This window comes from Cavenderia fasciculata (assembly GCF_000203815.1).
Source record: "Cavenderia fasciculata unplaced genomic scaffold Scf_ET2XIPL01COFD4-5, whole genome shotgun sequence".
Lineage (NCBI taxonomy): Eukaryota > Evosea > Eumycetozoa > Acytosteliales > Cavenderiaceae > Cavenderia > Cavenderia fasciculata.
In genome coordinates, this window is record NW_004457695.1 from 1,927,641 (window position 1) to 1,945,226 (window position 17,586).

General features: G+C 34.0%; 8 protein-coding genes across 8 annotated transcripts; 4 read left to right on the forward strand and 4 right to left on the reverse strand.

The window, feature by feature from the left end:
- Window positions 1–128: 128 nt before the first annotated feature.
- On the forward strand, window positions 129–824 carry DFA_08373 (uncharacterized protein; the record flags this gene model as incomplete). Its single annotated transcript, XM_004355809.1, has 3 exons — window positions 129–245; window positions 412–585; window positions 684–824. 3 exons carry the CDS (start codon window positions 129–131, stop codon window positions 822–824), a joined length of 432 nt encoding a protein of 143 aa, XP_004355862.1.
- A 1,057-nt stretch (window positions 825–1,881) lies between these two features.
- DFA_08374 (uncharacterized protein) lies at window positions 1,882–2,594 on the forward strand (the record flags this gene model as incomplete). Its single annotated transcript, XM_004355810.1, has 2 exons — window positions 1,882–2,413; window positions 2,485–2,594. The coding sequence occupies 2 exons, from the start codon at window positions 1,882–1,884 to the stop codon at window positions 2,592–2,594; spliced, it is 642 nt and encodes a 213-aa protein (XP_004355863.1).
- Window positions 2,595–2,827: 233 nt separating this feature from the next.
- DFA_08375 (histone-like transcription factor) lies at window positions 2,828–6,307 on the reverse strand (the record flags this gene model as incomplete). Its single annotated transcript, XM_004355811.1, has 6 exons — window positions 2,828–3,759; window positions 3,992–4,151; window positions 4,970–5,000; window positions 5,655–5,741; window positions 5,954–6,020; window positions 6,229–6,307. The coding sequence occupies 6 exons, from the start codon at window positions 6,305–6,307 to the stop codon at window positions 2,828–2,830; spliced, it is 1,356 nt and encodes a 451-aa protein (XP_004355864.1).
- A 267-nt stretch (window positions 6,308–6,574) lies between these two features.
- DFA_08376 (uncharacterized protein) lies at window positions 6,575–8,754 on the reverse strand (the record flags this gene model as incomplete). Its single annotated transcript, XM_004355812.1, has 2 exons — window positions 6,575–7,965; window positions 8,061–8,754. 2 exons carry the CDS (start codon window positions 8,752–8,754, stop codon window positions 6,575–6,577), a joined length of 2,085 nt encoding a protein of 694 aa, XP_004355865.1.
- A 719-nt stretch (window positions 8,755–9,473) lies between these two features.
- On the forward strand, window positions 9,474–11,348 carry DFA_08377 (uncharacterized protein; the record flags this gene model as incomplete). Its single annotated transcript, XM_004355813.1, has 3 exons — window positions 9,474–9,980; window positions 10,057–10,308; window positions 10,389–11,348. 3 exons carry the CDS (start codon window positions 9,474–9,476, stop codon window positions 11,346–11,348), a joined length of 1,719 nt encoding a protein of 572 aa, XP_004355866.1.
- A 609-nt stretch (window positions 11,349–11,957) lies between these two features.
- vamp7A (vesicle-associated membrane protein 7) lies at window positions 11,958–12,972 on the reverse strand (the record flags this gene model as incomplete). The annotated part of the gene is made up of 4 exons (XM_004355814.1): window positions 11,958–12,011; window positions 12,109–12,357; window positions 12,452–12,698; window positions 12,881–12,972. The coding sequence occupies 4 exons, from the start codon at window positions 12,970–12,972 to the stop codon at window positions 11,958–11,960; spliced, it is 642 nt and encodes a 213-aa protein (XP_004355867.1).
- A 95-nt stretch (window positions 12,973–13,067) lies between these two features.
- DFA_08379 (uncharacterized protein) lies at window positions 13,068–16,101 on the forward strand (the record flags this gene model as incomplete). Its single annotated transcript, XM_004355815.1, has 3 exons — window positions 13,068–13,091; window positions 13,487–13,613; window positions 15,080–16,101. The coding sequence occupies 3 exons, from the start codon at window positions 13,068–13,070 to the stop codon at window positions 16,099–16,101; spliced, it is 1,173 nt and encodes a 390-aa protein (XP_004355868.1).
- A 233-nt stretch (window positions 16,102–16,334) lies between these two features.
- DFA_08380 (uncharacterized protein) lies at window positions 16,335–17,513 on the reverse strand (the record flags this gene model as incomplete). The annotated part of the gene is made up of 1 exon (XM_004355816.1): window positions 16,335–17,513. One exon carries the CDS (start codon window positions 17,511–17,513, stop codon window positions 16,335–16,337), a length of 1,179 nt encoding a protein of 392 aa, XP_004355869.1.
- Window positions 17,514–17,586: the final 73 nt, after the last annotated feature.

The window sequence follows — 17,586 nt, forward strand, 5'->3', positions numbered from 1 at the left end:
AAACTTTCGTCTTTCTCTCCTTTTTTTTTGAATTTTTTGTTTTTTTTTTTGTTTCATTGACCCCTCAATGATCATCCTCTTGATAATAACAAAACAGACACGAAAGAAGATAGAGTAGTTTATAAACAATGTACAAATCATTATTATCTAGAACATCATCATTGGTGTCTAAACAAGCTACTATGATCACAAGAGCTGGTCATAGAAAGCCAATCACTTTCCCAGGTGGAAAGTATGACGGTGAAGTATGTAGAATAGTAACAGTAGAGTAGAGCAGAGTAGAGCAGAGTAGATCAATTAGCAATTAGATAGAAGGGTGATGCACACAGATTACAACACTTAGTTACAGATAGAAAGAAAGGAATGATAAATGATCATTAACAAAAAGAATATTTGTTATGTTTACTATAGTTAAATGAAAGATTCGATGAACACCCAGATATGATGACTCCAGATGAAGATGCATGGGCTGATAAGAACGTAACTCCAAGTGGAGCTTTGGCATATTTTGGTGGTTTTGCTGCATTCTTGTTTGGTGTTGGTTTAACTTGTTATATGTTTGGTTCACCATTACATAAGGAAGTTGTAATGTATCCCAAAAAGAAGAAAAAGAGGAATATGATGAAACGCATCATCTTAATCATCATAACTCAGTTATTAATTGTTTCATTTGTTGTATATAGGTCGAAAGAGATATGCCATTCAATCAATTATATTTGGAATATGGAGGTGATCCAAACAAGGTTGATACATTAGATGAAAAGGCATGGAGAGTAAGAATGGGCGATAGACAAGCTATTTTCCGTCAAAGACATAGCATTTAAAATAATAATAGAATAATAATAACAACAAACCATATATAATAATTAATATCCACCAATTTTAAATTAATATCAATATTATTAACATGTATATTGATATTTGTAAAACCAATAATAAAACAACATAATCGCACAACAACAACAATAATAATACTACGTTGTCAATCATTGGATATCGAAATCAAAAAGTATCCATCCATCTATCTATCGATCATTATGATAATCTATATAGATGGGTTTCCATTTAAAAAGATAAATACCTCGGAAATCATTGGATACTTTGAAATCTCTTTTCCACTTTACTTTTACTTTGGGAATAGATGTTGGGATTTGCCAAATCGTACTGGTACCCAATTTAACCAGCAGGATGAATCCATACTACTACCGACCAATGAACGAGCAAAGAGTTGATCTGATTGATCGGAGCTTGCAAATATATTTCCATTGAATGTTCGACCAACAACACATCAGATGAGATCAAAGTAAATGAAACCAAAAGTTGATAGATATTTCAGCCATAAAAGATTAAAGTGGGTTGATTTGCAGGTCAATCAATCCATCCCTAGCCCATTGCGACAAGGCGATAATGTTTCGGGTGTCAAAAAAAAAAAAAAAAACAAGAAAACTCGTTGGTCCTCTAGAGACCCTCCACAGAGTGATATATCTAAAGTTTTATCTTTTTTTTAAATCACTTCACATAATAATAATAATCAATTTCAATTTTAGCTACACACACACAAATACATAAACACAAACAATCAAACAATCAAACAATCAACACATAACACGCACACACACACACACACTTCGTGAAACCCAATTGCCCAATCGAAACTCGTATCTAACTAAATCAAAATCATTCATTTTAAAAGAAACACTTTGTATTTTTAATATTTTATCTCTCATAGCACAAACACACACACACGACAAAGACTTCTTCAAGAAAACAGTAGTAGTTAGTAGATTACCCAAATATTCATTTAAAACTTAGTCACCGCGCGGAATAACATAATACAATACAATATATATATAAATAGAAAGAAAGAAAGAAAGAAAAGGAATGAGTGAAACACCAAACAATTCAAAAATAAGATTCAATGACAAGGTCACAAACATCAATGTTGGTGGCGAAGCTGGAGGCATATTAGAAGAAGCTGTGCACAAGGCTTTGAAGCAACAACAACAATGTGGTTGCTCTGCTAGCAGCGATGAAAATTCAAAATCATGTAATAATAGTAACTGTAATAATAGCGCAAGCGGCGCAGTCGTTCAAGACGGATGTAATAACAATAATAATAATAGTAATACCAACAATGCCTCTTCTTCATCTGTAAATGGTGGTCAATCGGCAACACAAGCAAATAATCAAAGAGTTAGAGAAGGTTCCAAATCCAATGGATCAAACAACGCAAACGTCAGTGGAATCAGTAAAGATTCTATTCTTTCATCGATTCCAAAAGACACTATGGAGAAAATCAAAGAATGGAAAGTAAAATATGCCTTTATTACTAAAGGGGCAAAGTTGGTATCTACATCCAAACAACATAAATTCAAAACTCCAGTTTCAATTGGTGAAGCTGCTTATTTTTTGGGTATGTCTAAAAGATCAAAAGAAATAGTATCTTTTATTAATTGTCCATTTTTCCTTTTTTTTTCTTTCTAGCTGAATCACAAGTTAAAGATTCAACATTGGTATTTTCAAATGATAATAGTCTTATATTTTCAGATGGAATTTTTGTTGATCTTGATTTAATAGATGATGATGATGATTAAACAATTTAATAATTAAAAATAAATCAACACATATAGAATATATATATATATTATATAATTTTAAAATATATATCTTTTTTTTTTTTGGAATGGAAAAAAAAAGATCAAAAACAACCAAAAGGATATATGGTAAATTTATTTATATTGTAACAAATGTGCTATATGATGTGTAATTTTGATTTATATATATATACGAAATAACTATTATTATTATTATTATTATTATTATTGAATTAAACTATATAATTTCCATTATTATTATTATTATTATTATGATTATAAAGTAATGGAGAGTGAGGAGATGATGGAGTTGAATTCCCATCATTTTGAAACATATTGTTCTGTTGTTGTTGTTGTTGTGGTTGATAAAATTGATTATTAATAAATTGTTGTTGATGTTGATGTTGTATTTCTGGAATATTATGATGTAATTGTTGGTGTTGTTGTTGTTGTTCTTGAGTTACAGGAATTGATTGATGGTGTATATTATTATTATTATTATTATTTGATTTCTTTTGTTCATTTGTTGATTTTAAACTATTAGTAGAATTTGAATTGGTTGTAGCAATTGATTCATGATGATTATTGCCTACACTATTATTATTATTATTATTATTATTATTATGATTATTTAAATTTAGATTTGGAGATGAATTTGAAGAAGGACCACTGCCACTATCATTAGTAGGTGAACCAATACCATTGGCAGCATCTTTTTCCTTCTTTTCCAATTCTTCTTTTTCCTTTGCCGTAAGGAATCGACCTCCATTTCCTCTTTGTCTTCTGAGTGCATGTTGGTGTCTACTTTCATGTTGGTATGGTTTTCTTTTACGGATTTTGTTTTCTGACTCTGTCTTGGCGCGTGCAGCACGGCGCTTTAATATTCTTTGGTATTGTTTAGCATTGACATAGAGTGGTTCCTCTTGCTTTTGGTATGCAGCCACTGCAGCAGCAGCTGCGGCCGGGTGGTGATTGGCAACGCCGCCGCCATTGTTGTTATTTCGATACATGTCCATCGTCGTAGCAGATGGTGGTGGTAGTGATGATGATGGTGTTGGTGTTGGAGATGTTGTGATGGAAGCTCTTAAATCGTCATCGGATGAAGATGAAGAGACGGGTTTCATATGATGATGCGAGTCGGGCGAGTAGTGTTGTGGGTGTTGTCCTAAAAATAAATACAAAAAAGATCTTGGTTAGAATTGGATGTTCAAAGTGGTAAGCCTCTTTCCTTTTGTGGCCTTCACCCTCAACCCAAAAGAGGCAAAAAACATCCTTTTTTATCAAAGCAGCCCCATGTTGCATGCGTGGTTTGTCCTCTTTTGGAAGTAGGGGGGTGAAGGATCGAGTATATATATAAAGGGGATCATGATCGTCGTTTATGATCTAATAAATCATACCATGTTGATGATAGCCCCCACCAATGTGGTGGTGTGGTTGTTGTTGTTGTTGTTGCTGAAGATGAGGATGATGAGAAACGTGGTGATGCATATGATGATGTGGGTTATACATTGCTCCACGATCTAAATAAACTGCTTGGTAAGACATAGATTGTATGAACTACTATATCTCTATCTCTAGATTAGATAAATAATGTCTTCTTGTTCTTAAAGAATGATCTCCCCTTATTCTACAATCTTCTTTTTGCTCTAATTCTTTTCTAAATCTCTGGTTAGGGGATGTATGAATGACCCTAAATATAACTTTTTGTTGTTTATAAACAGAGAGAGTTCTCTAAAATATCTCTCTGTCTGTGGGATAAAGAAAGAGAGGAGGAGGAGGAGGAGGGATGGGGAAATGCTTTGTTTGCTCGATGCAAGGTTTAAGAGGGGACAGAGTCTATTTTAAAATAAAAAATTAATAAAAGGGATCGATCTAATGGTTCGGGTTCATAGATAGAAGAAAGAAAAGATGGGAAGGGAAGGAAAGGAAAGGAAAGGATGTTTTTGGTTTAACAAAAAAAAAAGATATGAACAACAATGAAACTATGTCTATGTTTGTGTTCCGGATTAGGAACAACAAGAGATTACTATAGTATTTGCAACCAAGACAACCGTTTCAAGATATTTCTGAACAAATCAAAACAAGATGTATGAAGGGTTTTTTTAAAGTTGGCTCGACAACCTGAGGTTGCTTGTTTTGCGGTTCCCTGCAAACGGCAAAATATCTGTCCCGACCAGTGTGTGTTTTGATCAAACCGTCAGGCAAACAGAGACAGAAGAAGATAGATGCCCAGACTTTGATTGTTGGTGAGGATTATTTTCATGATTGAATTTGATGGCGAGTTTGATGTTGTCATTTCAAAAGAGAAAGATTTGAATCTCTCTTGAGATGGGAGGGAGTGGTGTCATGACATGGCTCCTCATTGCAATCCTTACCTTTTGATATTCTTGGAATAAGTATAGTACTCTTTTGATTGTTGTTTGATCCACCCCACAAACGATAGAGACGATACAGACGATAAAGTCGAAACAGCAACAGCAGCAGCAACAACAACAGTACCTTGCAATTAGAAATGAAACCAACAATAATGGGGAAAGAACAACAACCAACATTAAAAAGTAAGCAGGAAAGAGGACAAACAAGGGAGTGATGATTGATTCGTCTCCTCTCTCTCTTTTTCTTTCTCTCTCGGTATCGTATACCATTCCAGAATATGATACCACCCCTAACCATATTCCATATACATATTTATAAATATAGGTGGTATTGTAAGAGTGGAGTGGGTGTGGATTGGAGATGTGTAAAAATGTATGATAAAATTAAATACAACATATATTATATATTATATATATGTGTGTATATAGATAGAACAAGAGTAAATTGTTCATATCATAAATAACAAACTTGTGTGGAAAAGATTTCACTTACTCTCTCCAATGTAGACTGGTCTCCTCTCTTTCTCTCTTCTCTCTCTGTGCAAGATAGATATTACCAATATTTGATAAAATCTAATTAGATTCTATTTGATTGGATTTGGTTGAGAGGGGAGGGAGGGAGGGAGGGGGATACTACCATATGATAATGGTCGACTTTTTCTAAAATTACACAACAAATACATACATACAACAAGAGAGAATGACAGAAATAACTGGATTGCTGGGTGTGTGTTTACTTTGGATATGTGGGATATGTGGTGTGGGTGGGATACTAATATTGAATGGATTAGGTTTTCCGACCGAACAATTGTTTTTTTCCTATTATTATTATTAATTTCGAATTTACCAAATAAAGATAAAGATATGGACGGGGAGACACAATAGAAAATTAAAATTAAAATTTAAACCAAACCACGACTCACAAAGATATGAAGGAGATAGATAGAGATAGATAGATTTAAATTTGAATTAATTTCAACTTACTAATTAAAAAATGATTTAGAATTTGTACTATTACAACTACGACTACAAATATTACTATTGAATATTACTATTGAATATTATTATTATTCTTTTTCTTTTTGGAATATTTAATATTGAAATATAAAAAGTATGTTGTTGTTCAGTGGGAATCAGGAAGAATAAAATATTATTGTTATTATTATTAAAGTATAATGAAATGTCTTTTAGATGTAGGGGGTCGTCTTAAAAGAGATTGATTGAGAGTTGGTTAAGAAATGATAAATAAAATAATTTACCTAAAATCATATGTGTGATAATCGATACGACCAATGGTTTGGACAAGAGTCTTTCAACCGGTTCATCTGGATTTTCCATTTCCATTCCGATTGGTCAAAATTGAATAAAAAAATAATTCATTTTTAAAATAGTCAATTGACCACCCTTTTCATTTCTTTCCTTTGCGCCCCATGGGAATTTTAAATAAAAATCACAATATTGATAAGTAAGTTTGTTGATGTTATCAATTGAGAGAGAAAGAGAGAGAGAGAGAGTAAATGTTGTTGTTGTTTGTTTTTGGGTAGAGGTGCCAGCTGGCAGCTGTACTCCTCTTTTCCTCTTCCTCTTTTATTATTATTATTATTATTATTCGGCTGTTACAGTTGTAGTCGTGGTGGTGTTGTCTTGTTCTTCATCATGTTGTTCCAATAATTGAATATACTTTTGAATGGCTTCATCTGACTCTTGTTCAGTTTGGATGAGTTGGATATTTTCAAATCCTTCGGCGGTCGAGGGAGCAATAAACATGCTTTGGAACTTGTCGATGATCTGGACACCTTCCTCTCCCTTGGGGATGGTGGGGTGGTTCTCACGCACGACAATACGTTTCTTGCATGTCTCTACGTCTGGTTTGAACCAGAGAATGTGGATGTTGGTGGCACCGTACATTTGTGCCAACTTGATCCACACACGTCTCTGTTGAATGTCAAAGTTGCATCTGTCGACAATGACCGACTCGCCAGCCTTGAGTTGTGTAATGAGGATATCCTCACACTTTTTTCTTGTACCCATCTCGTCTTGATTCACACGTTTCCATTTACCAAGCTCGGTTAGTTTTTGTGCAAAGTAACTCTTGCCACTGGCTGGATACCCAACTGTCAATATGACGTGTTTAACAGCAGCACTGGCACCAGTAGTAGCCTGTTGATCACCAGCAGATTGTTTACCTGGTTTAGCACTGGTCTTGTAACCACTGTTAAACTCTGGTAATACTGCCAAATCCATGATATCGTCTTCCCATTTTGCCCAAGAGAATTCGTCGAGATCGAGCTCGCGACGAAGCGACTGTTTGTCGACGGCCGACCCCTTTTCACGCAACTCTTGTGCAATCATGAGCACCTTTGTCTGGATGCCGCTGTCAAACTGCTCCCAATGGAACTTGTCCGTGTCGGCTGGTTTGATGGCCAAGATCGAGTCGTTGACCAGTTGCTGCCCATTCTCGTCCAATATATACAACACACGTCCCTCTTGTAAAAAGTGGTTGTACCAATACATATTCTCTGACAGTCCATTATCAACTCTAAACTTTTTGTTCACTTCCAACAAACTCTCCTTTATATCCTTTACAAGATTCGATAGGTTCTTTAGTGTTGATGGTTCATCCAATGTTACCAATCCCAAAGTTGGATCGGCAGCAGCTGACTCGGCAGCCAAAGGAATAAATGGTTTGATGAAACCATCATTTGAAATCTCGAAAAGGGGTTGAAGATTAGCTGCAAAGTTGTATTTAACAATATGGGCAACACGTGAGCCACAAAGTTCAAATACCATCGATCTACACGACATACTAGTCTTGAGTATTTCCAACAAATTCTTTACCATCTTTGAATCGTCTTGTGGAGATGCCAAGATATCTTGCACAACCTCCAATGTATTACTCTTTTTATCGTTTGATATAAAGTTTGATACACGTGGTCTTGCAGATACATAAACCTTTCCATTTGCATCGAAATATTTAAAGAATTGAATATTCATTCCTAAAATTGAAAGAAAAAGAAATAAAAGAGAGAGAGTTAGAGTTGACTTGGGTTGTTCTTCTTCTTTTTCTTCTTCATCTTTCTTTGTTTCTTACCATTCCATTTATTTGCCAAGAAATAAGATTTAAAAGTAGTATTTGGTAATAGAGATGGTTGGTATTTCTTGAGTTTAGGTGCTACGTGGATGTATTGACATTTGGTGAGTTCGACATTGTTTACTCGCAAGATAATAAAGTCACCTGATTGTTTGACAGTGACACCTTGAATGGTGTTTGCGTCATTCAATGGATCGACAGCTTGGAATGGTTGAACATCCTTTTCACCAAGTTTAAACTCATCGTAGACATATTGCAAACTCTCCTTTGAGATGGCACCCAATGTTGGTGATGATGGTAAAGTGAATGCATTCTTTTTGTTTTGTAGTTGTTTTGGATAATATGGTTGTTTCTTTGGTGATGATGAAGAAGCAGAAGGAGAAGTTGATAATGGAGATGATGTATTTGGTGTTGTATTCAAACTTAAAGCATCCAAGAAACTTGTAGCTTGGTTGATAGAAGCTTGTGTAGTAGCAGTAGCAGTAGCAGTAGATGGTTCCATTCTATTGTTATTGTTATTATTGTAGGTATAGTATTGAGAATTTGTACAAGTTGTTGTTGTTATTGGTGTTGTTGTTGATATATTACAAAGATGATGATGATTATTTAGATGAAGACTTGGTGATGATGTAGTAGATATTTTGATTTGTGTTGCAGCTGATATTGAACTTGTTTTAATAAACTTATTAAGCATTAATATGCATTCATATATCTTATAAGATGTTCTATAGTATGAAAGTAAAGTAAACAAAAAGTACAGAGCCAAGAGTCTTGTGACATGACTCTCCCTCCAGCTGGGTCGATATTTAAATTATCAAATTTCGCGCGATTTTCTCACAATAAACAAAAGAAGAAAGAAATTTGATTAGTTGTCATTATAGGAATCAGATTCCTTCCTTCTCTCTCTTTCTCTCCTCATCTCACCCCAACACAGTCTATCGATCCACCCAATCATCGAAATAACATTGGGATGCATCTCAGAATCTCTCTCTCTTTTTGACCATATGGAATGAATAATGAATGCGATACAATATCTTCTATTTTGAATGAGTAGCACTACTCAAATGGTTACAGATAGATATCTTTTGTTTCGGAATTTGAGGACATGTCTCAAGATACACTTTTGCTGAGACTATGAATGAATGAAGTGAGTGCAAGCGATGCTGCAAAGGTGAGTCTTGAATGACCAAGACACAGGCTGAAAAAATAAATTAATTAAATTTTATTTTCAATAACCATACTTTGGGTGTGAATACAATACACTCTTTGACAAACAAACAAACACACAAGTAATAGTAATAAAGAAACAATTACGGTTTAATACTACTATATTAAAGAGAAAACCCTTTATATTGGAGATCATTATACCATACATTACATATAATAATAATAATAATCAATCAATCATCAATCATGTCACTCTATCCTATCCCAGGTCAAGATGAACCAGACCAACAACAACCAGATTCATACTCTTCTACTACTACTACAACTACGACATCTGCAAGATACGAAGATCTACATTCTGTAGCAACACCAACAACACCAACAACTAGCAATAGCACCAATACTAGTACTACAGCTGCATTTGCCAATTTAAACATTGCTCATACTCCATCACCAAACATGTACCAATATTACAAGACTCAGGTTGTATCACCACAACTTCTTCAACAGCAACAACAACCACCACCACAACATATTGATGCATACCAACCTCCTCTTCCACAACAACAACATCAACAACAACAACAACAACAACAACAACAACAATATACACCACCACCAACAACAACAAATAATAATAATAGTGATAATACATATGGATACTTCTTACCAAAACAACAACCATCACCAGCTGTGATAACATCACCACAATCTAATTCAGTGGCTTCAAATGGTTCTATAGTCGCTCCAACAGTTACATCACCGGCAACTACTACAACTACTACAACCTCAACATCTACTCCAAGTCCAAACTCTAGTTTGAATGAAGAAAACAACAACAACGAATAATAATAATAATAATAATAATAATAATAATAATAATAATACCCCATCACCTTCTGGTTCGGTAACAAGTATTCCAAATAGATCAACTTCACCATTGATCCAATCAAATCCTCCTACCATTTCACTCCCAATTCCCTTTCTCAAGAGCCTGTCTTCTCCAACTTCGACTTCTCCAAGTACTCAACAACAATCATTGGTCGAACAACAAAAGGTCTATGAATTGTTAAAGACTATGGTTTGTATTAAATAATCAGTTGATTTTAATGGAATTGAATATAATATTAATATTAATATTTGATTGATTAATTATTTTAGAGTGGACAACTTGAATCTGTATTAAATATTGTAAACAAGAGTGCTGAAAGAATGCAAACATTGGAGGAAGATCTTAAATCTGTAAATCAAAAATGTGATTATTTGCAACAACAATTAAAGCAACAACAATCATCATCTCCAGCCCAATCACCAAATCAACAACAACAACCACAACAACCACAAGGAGTAATTTATTCACAAACTACATCTAATTTCCCACCAACTGTTTCTTATGGATCTGGGGGTGGTCCAGCTTCACAAATATTGGAGCAACAACAACAAGGACAAGGACAACAAGTGTTGCAACAACAACAACACCCACAAGCTGGATCGATTGCTGTGCCAATCAATCAACAGGGACAACCAATCCAAATGTTCCCTCCAGCTCCATTCTACCCCGTTAAGCCAATGGCATATCAACCAGTTAGTTTTGCACCTGGTGTATCACTAGGCCAACAACAATTACAATTACAACAACATTTACAACAACATCAACAACAACAATCACAACAACAACAACAACAACAACAAAATAATGGTAATAATAATAATCAATTTGTAAAAGATGCACCACCAAGTTTCCAACAACCTCAAAACAAATTACAACAAATCCAACAACAACAACCACAACACTTACAACAACAAGGAGGTTATGTTCAACCAAGTCAACATAGTTATATTTTCCATCAACAACAATTACAACAACAGTTACAACAACAACAACAACCATCGCCATCTCAATCACAGTCACACCATTCTCCACAAGCCCAACAACCACAACAACAATCACAACAACAACAACAACAACCACAATCAAGTGGAGCAACACCACTTCCATTCGACTGTCCAATGTGTACTCGCAAGTTTGCAACGGAACCAGAAATCAATCAACATGTAAATTCTCATTTTGAGGAACCTCCTCAATCTTCATCAAAACCATCAGCTTCTAGAAGAAACTAAAATTATACAATTATAATTATAATATCATTGTGTTTACCAAACTTTTAGTTTAAATTAATAATAATAATAATAATCAATTTTGTAAAGAAAAAAAAAAAAATCAACAAATTATTAGTTTTCTATAATCCCCTTTTTTTCTATATCAATAAATAATAATAATAATTAATAATTGTATAATTAAATTATAATTTATATTTCTATATTGTTTGATTTTATTATTTAAAATATTATTTATATTTATATTAATAATATAAATTTACTGTGTGTGTATGTATGTGTGAGTGAGTGAGAATTGATTGATAGATATTATAAATGTAATAAATCAAATCAACCTAGATTGATGATGATGATGATAGTAATTGTAATTATTATTATTGGTACGGAATTGTATCTATACTTTGGGTAGAAGAAAAAATTTTGATTTGTGAATTGAAATGTTATATCGAATTAGTAATATTTGTTATTGTTATTGTAATTGTTGCTGTTGTAATTAGATAATGATTTGGGTAATGAATGTATCATAATGATAGTTTTATCTAAATTGAGTAAAAAAAAAAAGAATTGATTGATTATATTTGTTGGAGAAGAATGGTGGTATATTTAAATGATTTAAATAACCTTGAAATATTTCAAAAGACCAAGTACAATACAACCAACAATAATCTAGAATATTTTAATGAATTGTTAATATATTAATATAATTTTCTATCTATCTATCTTTATATATAATATATCTATTTATATTCAAAGGATTACATACAAGAACTACTAAAGTAATAATAATGGTCAATCTCTTATTTTGCCACCAAAACTTTCTCTTTAGTTGAACAGAATTTGATTTGAATTGAACAGATTCAGCACGAAGCTTTTCAGTCTTATCTACAATGATTTCAATCTTTTCACCTCTGTTGATTGTCTTTTCCAAAGTGTTGGTCAATTCATCCTTGACCATTGAAACTTGATCCTTGACCATATTGATTTTGTTTGCTCCTGGGTTTGAATAGAATCTCTACAAGACAGACAGATAGATTATGGTTAATAAATATAAAGAAGATTTACAAGGCGATTGTTTGTTGTTTGTTGTTGTTTTAGTTGTTGCTTACCATTCTTTCCTCTAAAACTCTTCCAAATGGATCATATGTAGATGATGGTGTATTGAATGGGAGGTTGTTTCCATAAGATGAAGTGAATCTAGATTGAATGTCCATCAAGAAATCAAATGGGATGGCAAAACCAAGCTTCTCATGACAAAAGCAAATGAATACCAAATCATTCTCAGAGATATAATGAAAGTTGTGTCCACCAACTTGATAACTCTTCTTTGCATATGGTGCGATCTTTGTTAATAATCTATATATTGTGAGAGAGAAAGATAGATAGAAATATACATAATATATAATAAGAAAACAACATGACGATAATATTGTTTGTTTGATGATAACAAATCATCATTGTTTTTGTTAATATCTTTGCGCGTGGAATATCTTCTTTGTTCTTGTTCTTTTGTTTCATTTGATTGATCAACAACATACGCTCTGGCAGTATCAACATAACTAGCACGTTCAACGCATTGTTCAACAAGTACTTGTCCTTTGTAACCAATTGAAGCGTATAAAATCGTCATTCTATTATTTGTATTTGTATGTATATATTATCTATCTGTATGTTGTTAGTTGTTTGTTGTTGTTTGTTGTTTCTTTTCCTAAACACTCCTTCCTAATGATTGATGATGATGATACAAAAGTAAGTATAAAATATAAAATAATAAAATGAAAGACAAGCGATAACAAAGGGAAGGGGAAAGAGGTATTGTTTTCTCAGCTTATGGAGTTGGAATAAAAAAAAAAAACAGCACACCGCGATTCTCACTAAAAAATCTTTGTCTCTTATTGGTCGATCATCCAGCATATTAATAGGTTATTTCTCTCCCATCATATAAACAGACTTTTATACGTCGAGTTGTTGGACAATTATTATTCATTTCATTGTATGTTGGAGAACTAGTGATGAAGTTATGTTGTATACATACCTTATTTGGTTTGTTTGTTTGTTCTACTCGATCGACGTATAAAAAATAGATAGAGAAAGAGAGAAAGAGAGAGAGAGAGAAAACTTGCTGCTTTAACTGAAATATTTAGACTAGACTTGAAAAAGTAATTAATGAATCAAGAGAAACACAACACACGAACAGTACTGGCTGTGGAGCCAATCAATCAATCAATCACAAAAACAATAATGGACATAGAAATCCTTGGTTAACAGGAGGTACTGAAATGCACGTGGACTACATTTTTTGAAACCCAAGCGAAACAAGCATTCAATGCTTATTGAACTTCAAACAACAACCAACCAACCCCGTCTATCGAACTTCGACACCATCTATCTATCAATCTATATTTTATTGGTCAAGTCGATTATTATCATACCAAAGATCTTTCAAACCTTATTTTATTTCTTCCTTTTTCTCTTTTCCGACTTCATACCCTCTCCCTCTGCCTCTTGATTTACGAGAAGAGATTGTACGATTTTTGGTAATTGGAACGATGATCGTTTGGTGTACAGTCTCCTTTTTGCCATATTTGTAAATCAGAGTTTAACTGTACCCAATATAACCCTCGATCTTTTAATGCATCATGATGGGTTAGAGTAAAAGGTATGAATGGATGAATGATCATTGCAGCGGGTTACCTTTTCTAGTCAAACATAACACATTGTTATGTTGCAAGATTGATGATGGGCGACCCAAGAATATCAAAATCAGCTATCCTATCCTTTTGGTTGTATGCCATATATCAACTATAATTATACGCCCCATCCTCTTTACTAATATATCCATCACAACGACTTTTTGTTGAATCATGATTGGGTTGGTATTTTTGTTAACATTACAGGAGGAGGATCTACGAATGTTGGGAGGGATGTATTTAAAGCATCTAAAAATTGGAGATACAAAAAACTAGACTAAAAAAGACTGTACAAACAAACGTATTCACCTACCTACCTCCCAATGATTTGATTAATTAATTTCCTTCCTCGTCGCTCTATCAAAATCTACTGCAGTATTCGACAACAATCCATTTCTGTAAAATATCTATTTCTGTTTGACATCTGTGGCAAAGCCCCAATCAATTTGAAGCTTTTTTAGGGTTGTGTCCCCCAAAGAGATTGAAATGGACCGTCCAGATGATGATGAGATTGACAAACATAGCCCCCTCTCCACAAGAATCAGTGAAGTGTAATGACAACAGTTCCTGATCAGGTATAGTGGCCACCTTGTTTATTAATCAAACCTCCCGACTTTATTAATGATGCATATCTGTTTCCTTTCCTTCAACTAAAAATATGAAGCCAAAGGGGGGGTTGGATTACCTTTGATACCTACCTAGGTATGTATCCATGGCATTCCTCCTTTGAGATTGTGTCTAAACGACTTACGACTCTGTATACAGTCAAAGGACAGTTCCCTCCTCATTGCAGCCCTTCACAACCATCAATCATCATCTTGCAAGCTACAGCATGCTGCAGAACACCCAAAGCTATAAATCTGTCACTTCTTCTTTCCCATCAAACAAACCATTCATTCCAATCAATCTATTCAATCAATCATCCCAACTACAACACAATTAATTTAACATCTTTTTATTTATCTATCTATCTATTTATCTATCTACTATTTCTTTTTTTGTTACTTTTAAAAATGATGATGAAAATATCAACTTTATTTTTGATAGTATTGTCTTTAATAGTTGGAACTTTTGGACAAACAAGTGTATATCCAGATGTATCTAGTTCATACCTTGGAGCTGGTGACCCCGGTGTATCATACTTGCCCTCGTATCTAGGTCTCAAGTTACATTTACGTTGCTACTCTAATGTGACTACTGCCAATCAAAACGGTCCAATTGCATTGTTTGATGCAGGTCTTCCATTCTTTTCTACTGCTTGGGTGTCTGTTATTCCAGCGGTCTTGACCAATATGCCAGCTTGGAATATCAGCAAAGCTTGCTTTATGGATCGTTATGGCTACGGTTGGTCCGACGCATCACTCTATCCCATCACAACACAAGACTATGTCTTCCGTCTCCACGGTTCACTTCAAGTTGCAGGTCTCACTGGTAAAAAGTATGTCTTGGTTGGTTGGTCTTGGGGTTCGATCTTTGTGCAAGCCTTTTCACTCGCCTATCCCAAAGAAGTAGTCGGAATTTTGACAGCTGACGGAACTGATTCAAGATGGGGATTCATCTCTTCCAATCAACAAGCTATCATCACCTACACCAACACTTACACCAATCTCATGACTCAAAACAGTATGGACACACTCGAACCAAGATGTAGAAATGGTGAGATTGGACTTGGATACGGATGGTTCCCAGATCCCTTGGTTAGTGCCGGATACACCTCTGAATCGATTGTTTCCTCTCAAGATATCTTCCTCACCAACAAATACCTAAAGACTGCAATTCAAGAGTACAATATTATGGTTATCTCCTCTGCCTTGCTCAATTTCACCTATGTTCTAAAGGGATCGACTCTCAAGGATCTTCCCTATGTCAACATATATGAAGCCTATGATCCAGACTGGCAATCCCGTCAACTCTATATGACCTCGCTCTCTAGTAACTCGGCTGCCTATCTATACACGACCGATCATTTCTTCCCCTTCACTAATAGTCCCGCTATCGTCTCTGGTCTCACTGCACTTACTCAAAGAATTGCTACCACTCCAGGTGTTTTATGGGCAAATGGATTTTAATCAAATAATAATAATTTAATTTTTAATTACCCAACTTGGAATTAAATTATTATAATAATAATCAATCTCTCTCTCTCTCTCTCAGACCCACACAATCACATTATTTATTCAACTAATAACTATCTATTACATCTAAATAACTATTATCTTATCAAATTAAATTAAAATAAACCTTTTTTTTGAAAATGGAAATTGATTTATTTATTTATTTGTTCATTTATTTAATTTATAATTTATTCAAATGGAATTCCAGTTGTTTTTGGGTAACCAATAACATATAAAGAGAATATTGGACTTGGACTTGATGAATAATTGGATGCTTCCTTTTTGTTATAAAAGTGTTTGTTTGGTACAAACTCTTCATTCATCAATGATGTTTCAGGACCACGGTGAAATTTGTAGACCATGTCTTGAGCATTTGGTAGATTGAATGATCTAATGGTTTCAAGAAATGGTTTCCAAATAGATGCAAACTTTTCTTCATTGTCAAAATAATCCATAAAACAAGAGAAATGTTGAATGGTTTGTTCATGTCTTTTGATAATCTTGGGACACCAATCTTTTATAAATAATTCATCACAACTACCATACAAACAAATCTCTTCCAATGATACTGGTATCCCTCTATCTTCATCTTTATCTTCATCATCATCATCATCTGGACTGTCATCATCATCATCTGTGTTGTTGTTATTGGAGAGAAAAGTCAATGTTTTATCTTCAAATTCATTGTCCAATGCATTATAGATAAATGATCGTAAATTTGGTAAATGTAACATGATCACGATATAGTCTTCATCATCTTCATGGTATGATGTTGCAACACCTGCCAAATACTCTATAGATTCTAATACATTATTTGCTATTGTATGGTAGTTGTTGAGTGTTTGAATCTTTTGATGTACATCATATGTAGTTGTTGTTGTATCAATGTCCAAACAATCACAAGGTTTGAATGTTGTTTCTGTTTCCTTGTTGTATTTTTGATCAATGTCTGTTGCATACTCTAGTATCGGGTTGAGAAAGAAGTTTTCGGTTGATATACCAACATGGGTGATTGTCTTGAGTGGACAGTACGGACTGATCAGATGATCAAACACGTCGAGACAGGTATCAGAGTCGGGTGATAGAGAGCAATATGGTCGATACACATGTGTACACCATTGCGACACATATCTAAAGAATCTCCAACACACTAGATCCAATTTGATATCATTCGAGTAATAGACGATCAATGCTTGTGTAGTATGTGGCAAACTAGCTGCAAGTGTCAAATTTACTCTATCCTCTCTCCAAAACTCTTTTATCTCCGCATCATCCGTTGCATCATCACCATCACCTCTTCCTCTTCCTCTTCTATTTCTTTTGAATATATTAATATGTTCTCCTTGAGTATTTATATTTAAATCCATTTCTCGAAACAAAGAGAAATAGAGACTAGTCTCTCTCTCTAACAAAAAAAAAAAAGAATAAAATAAAATTAAA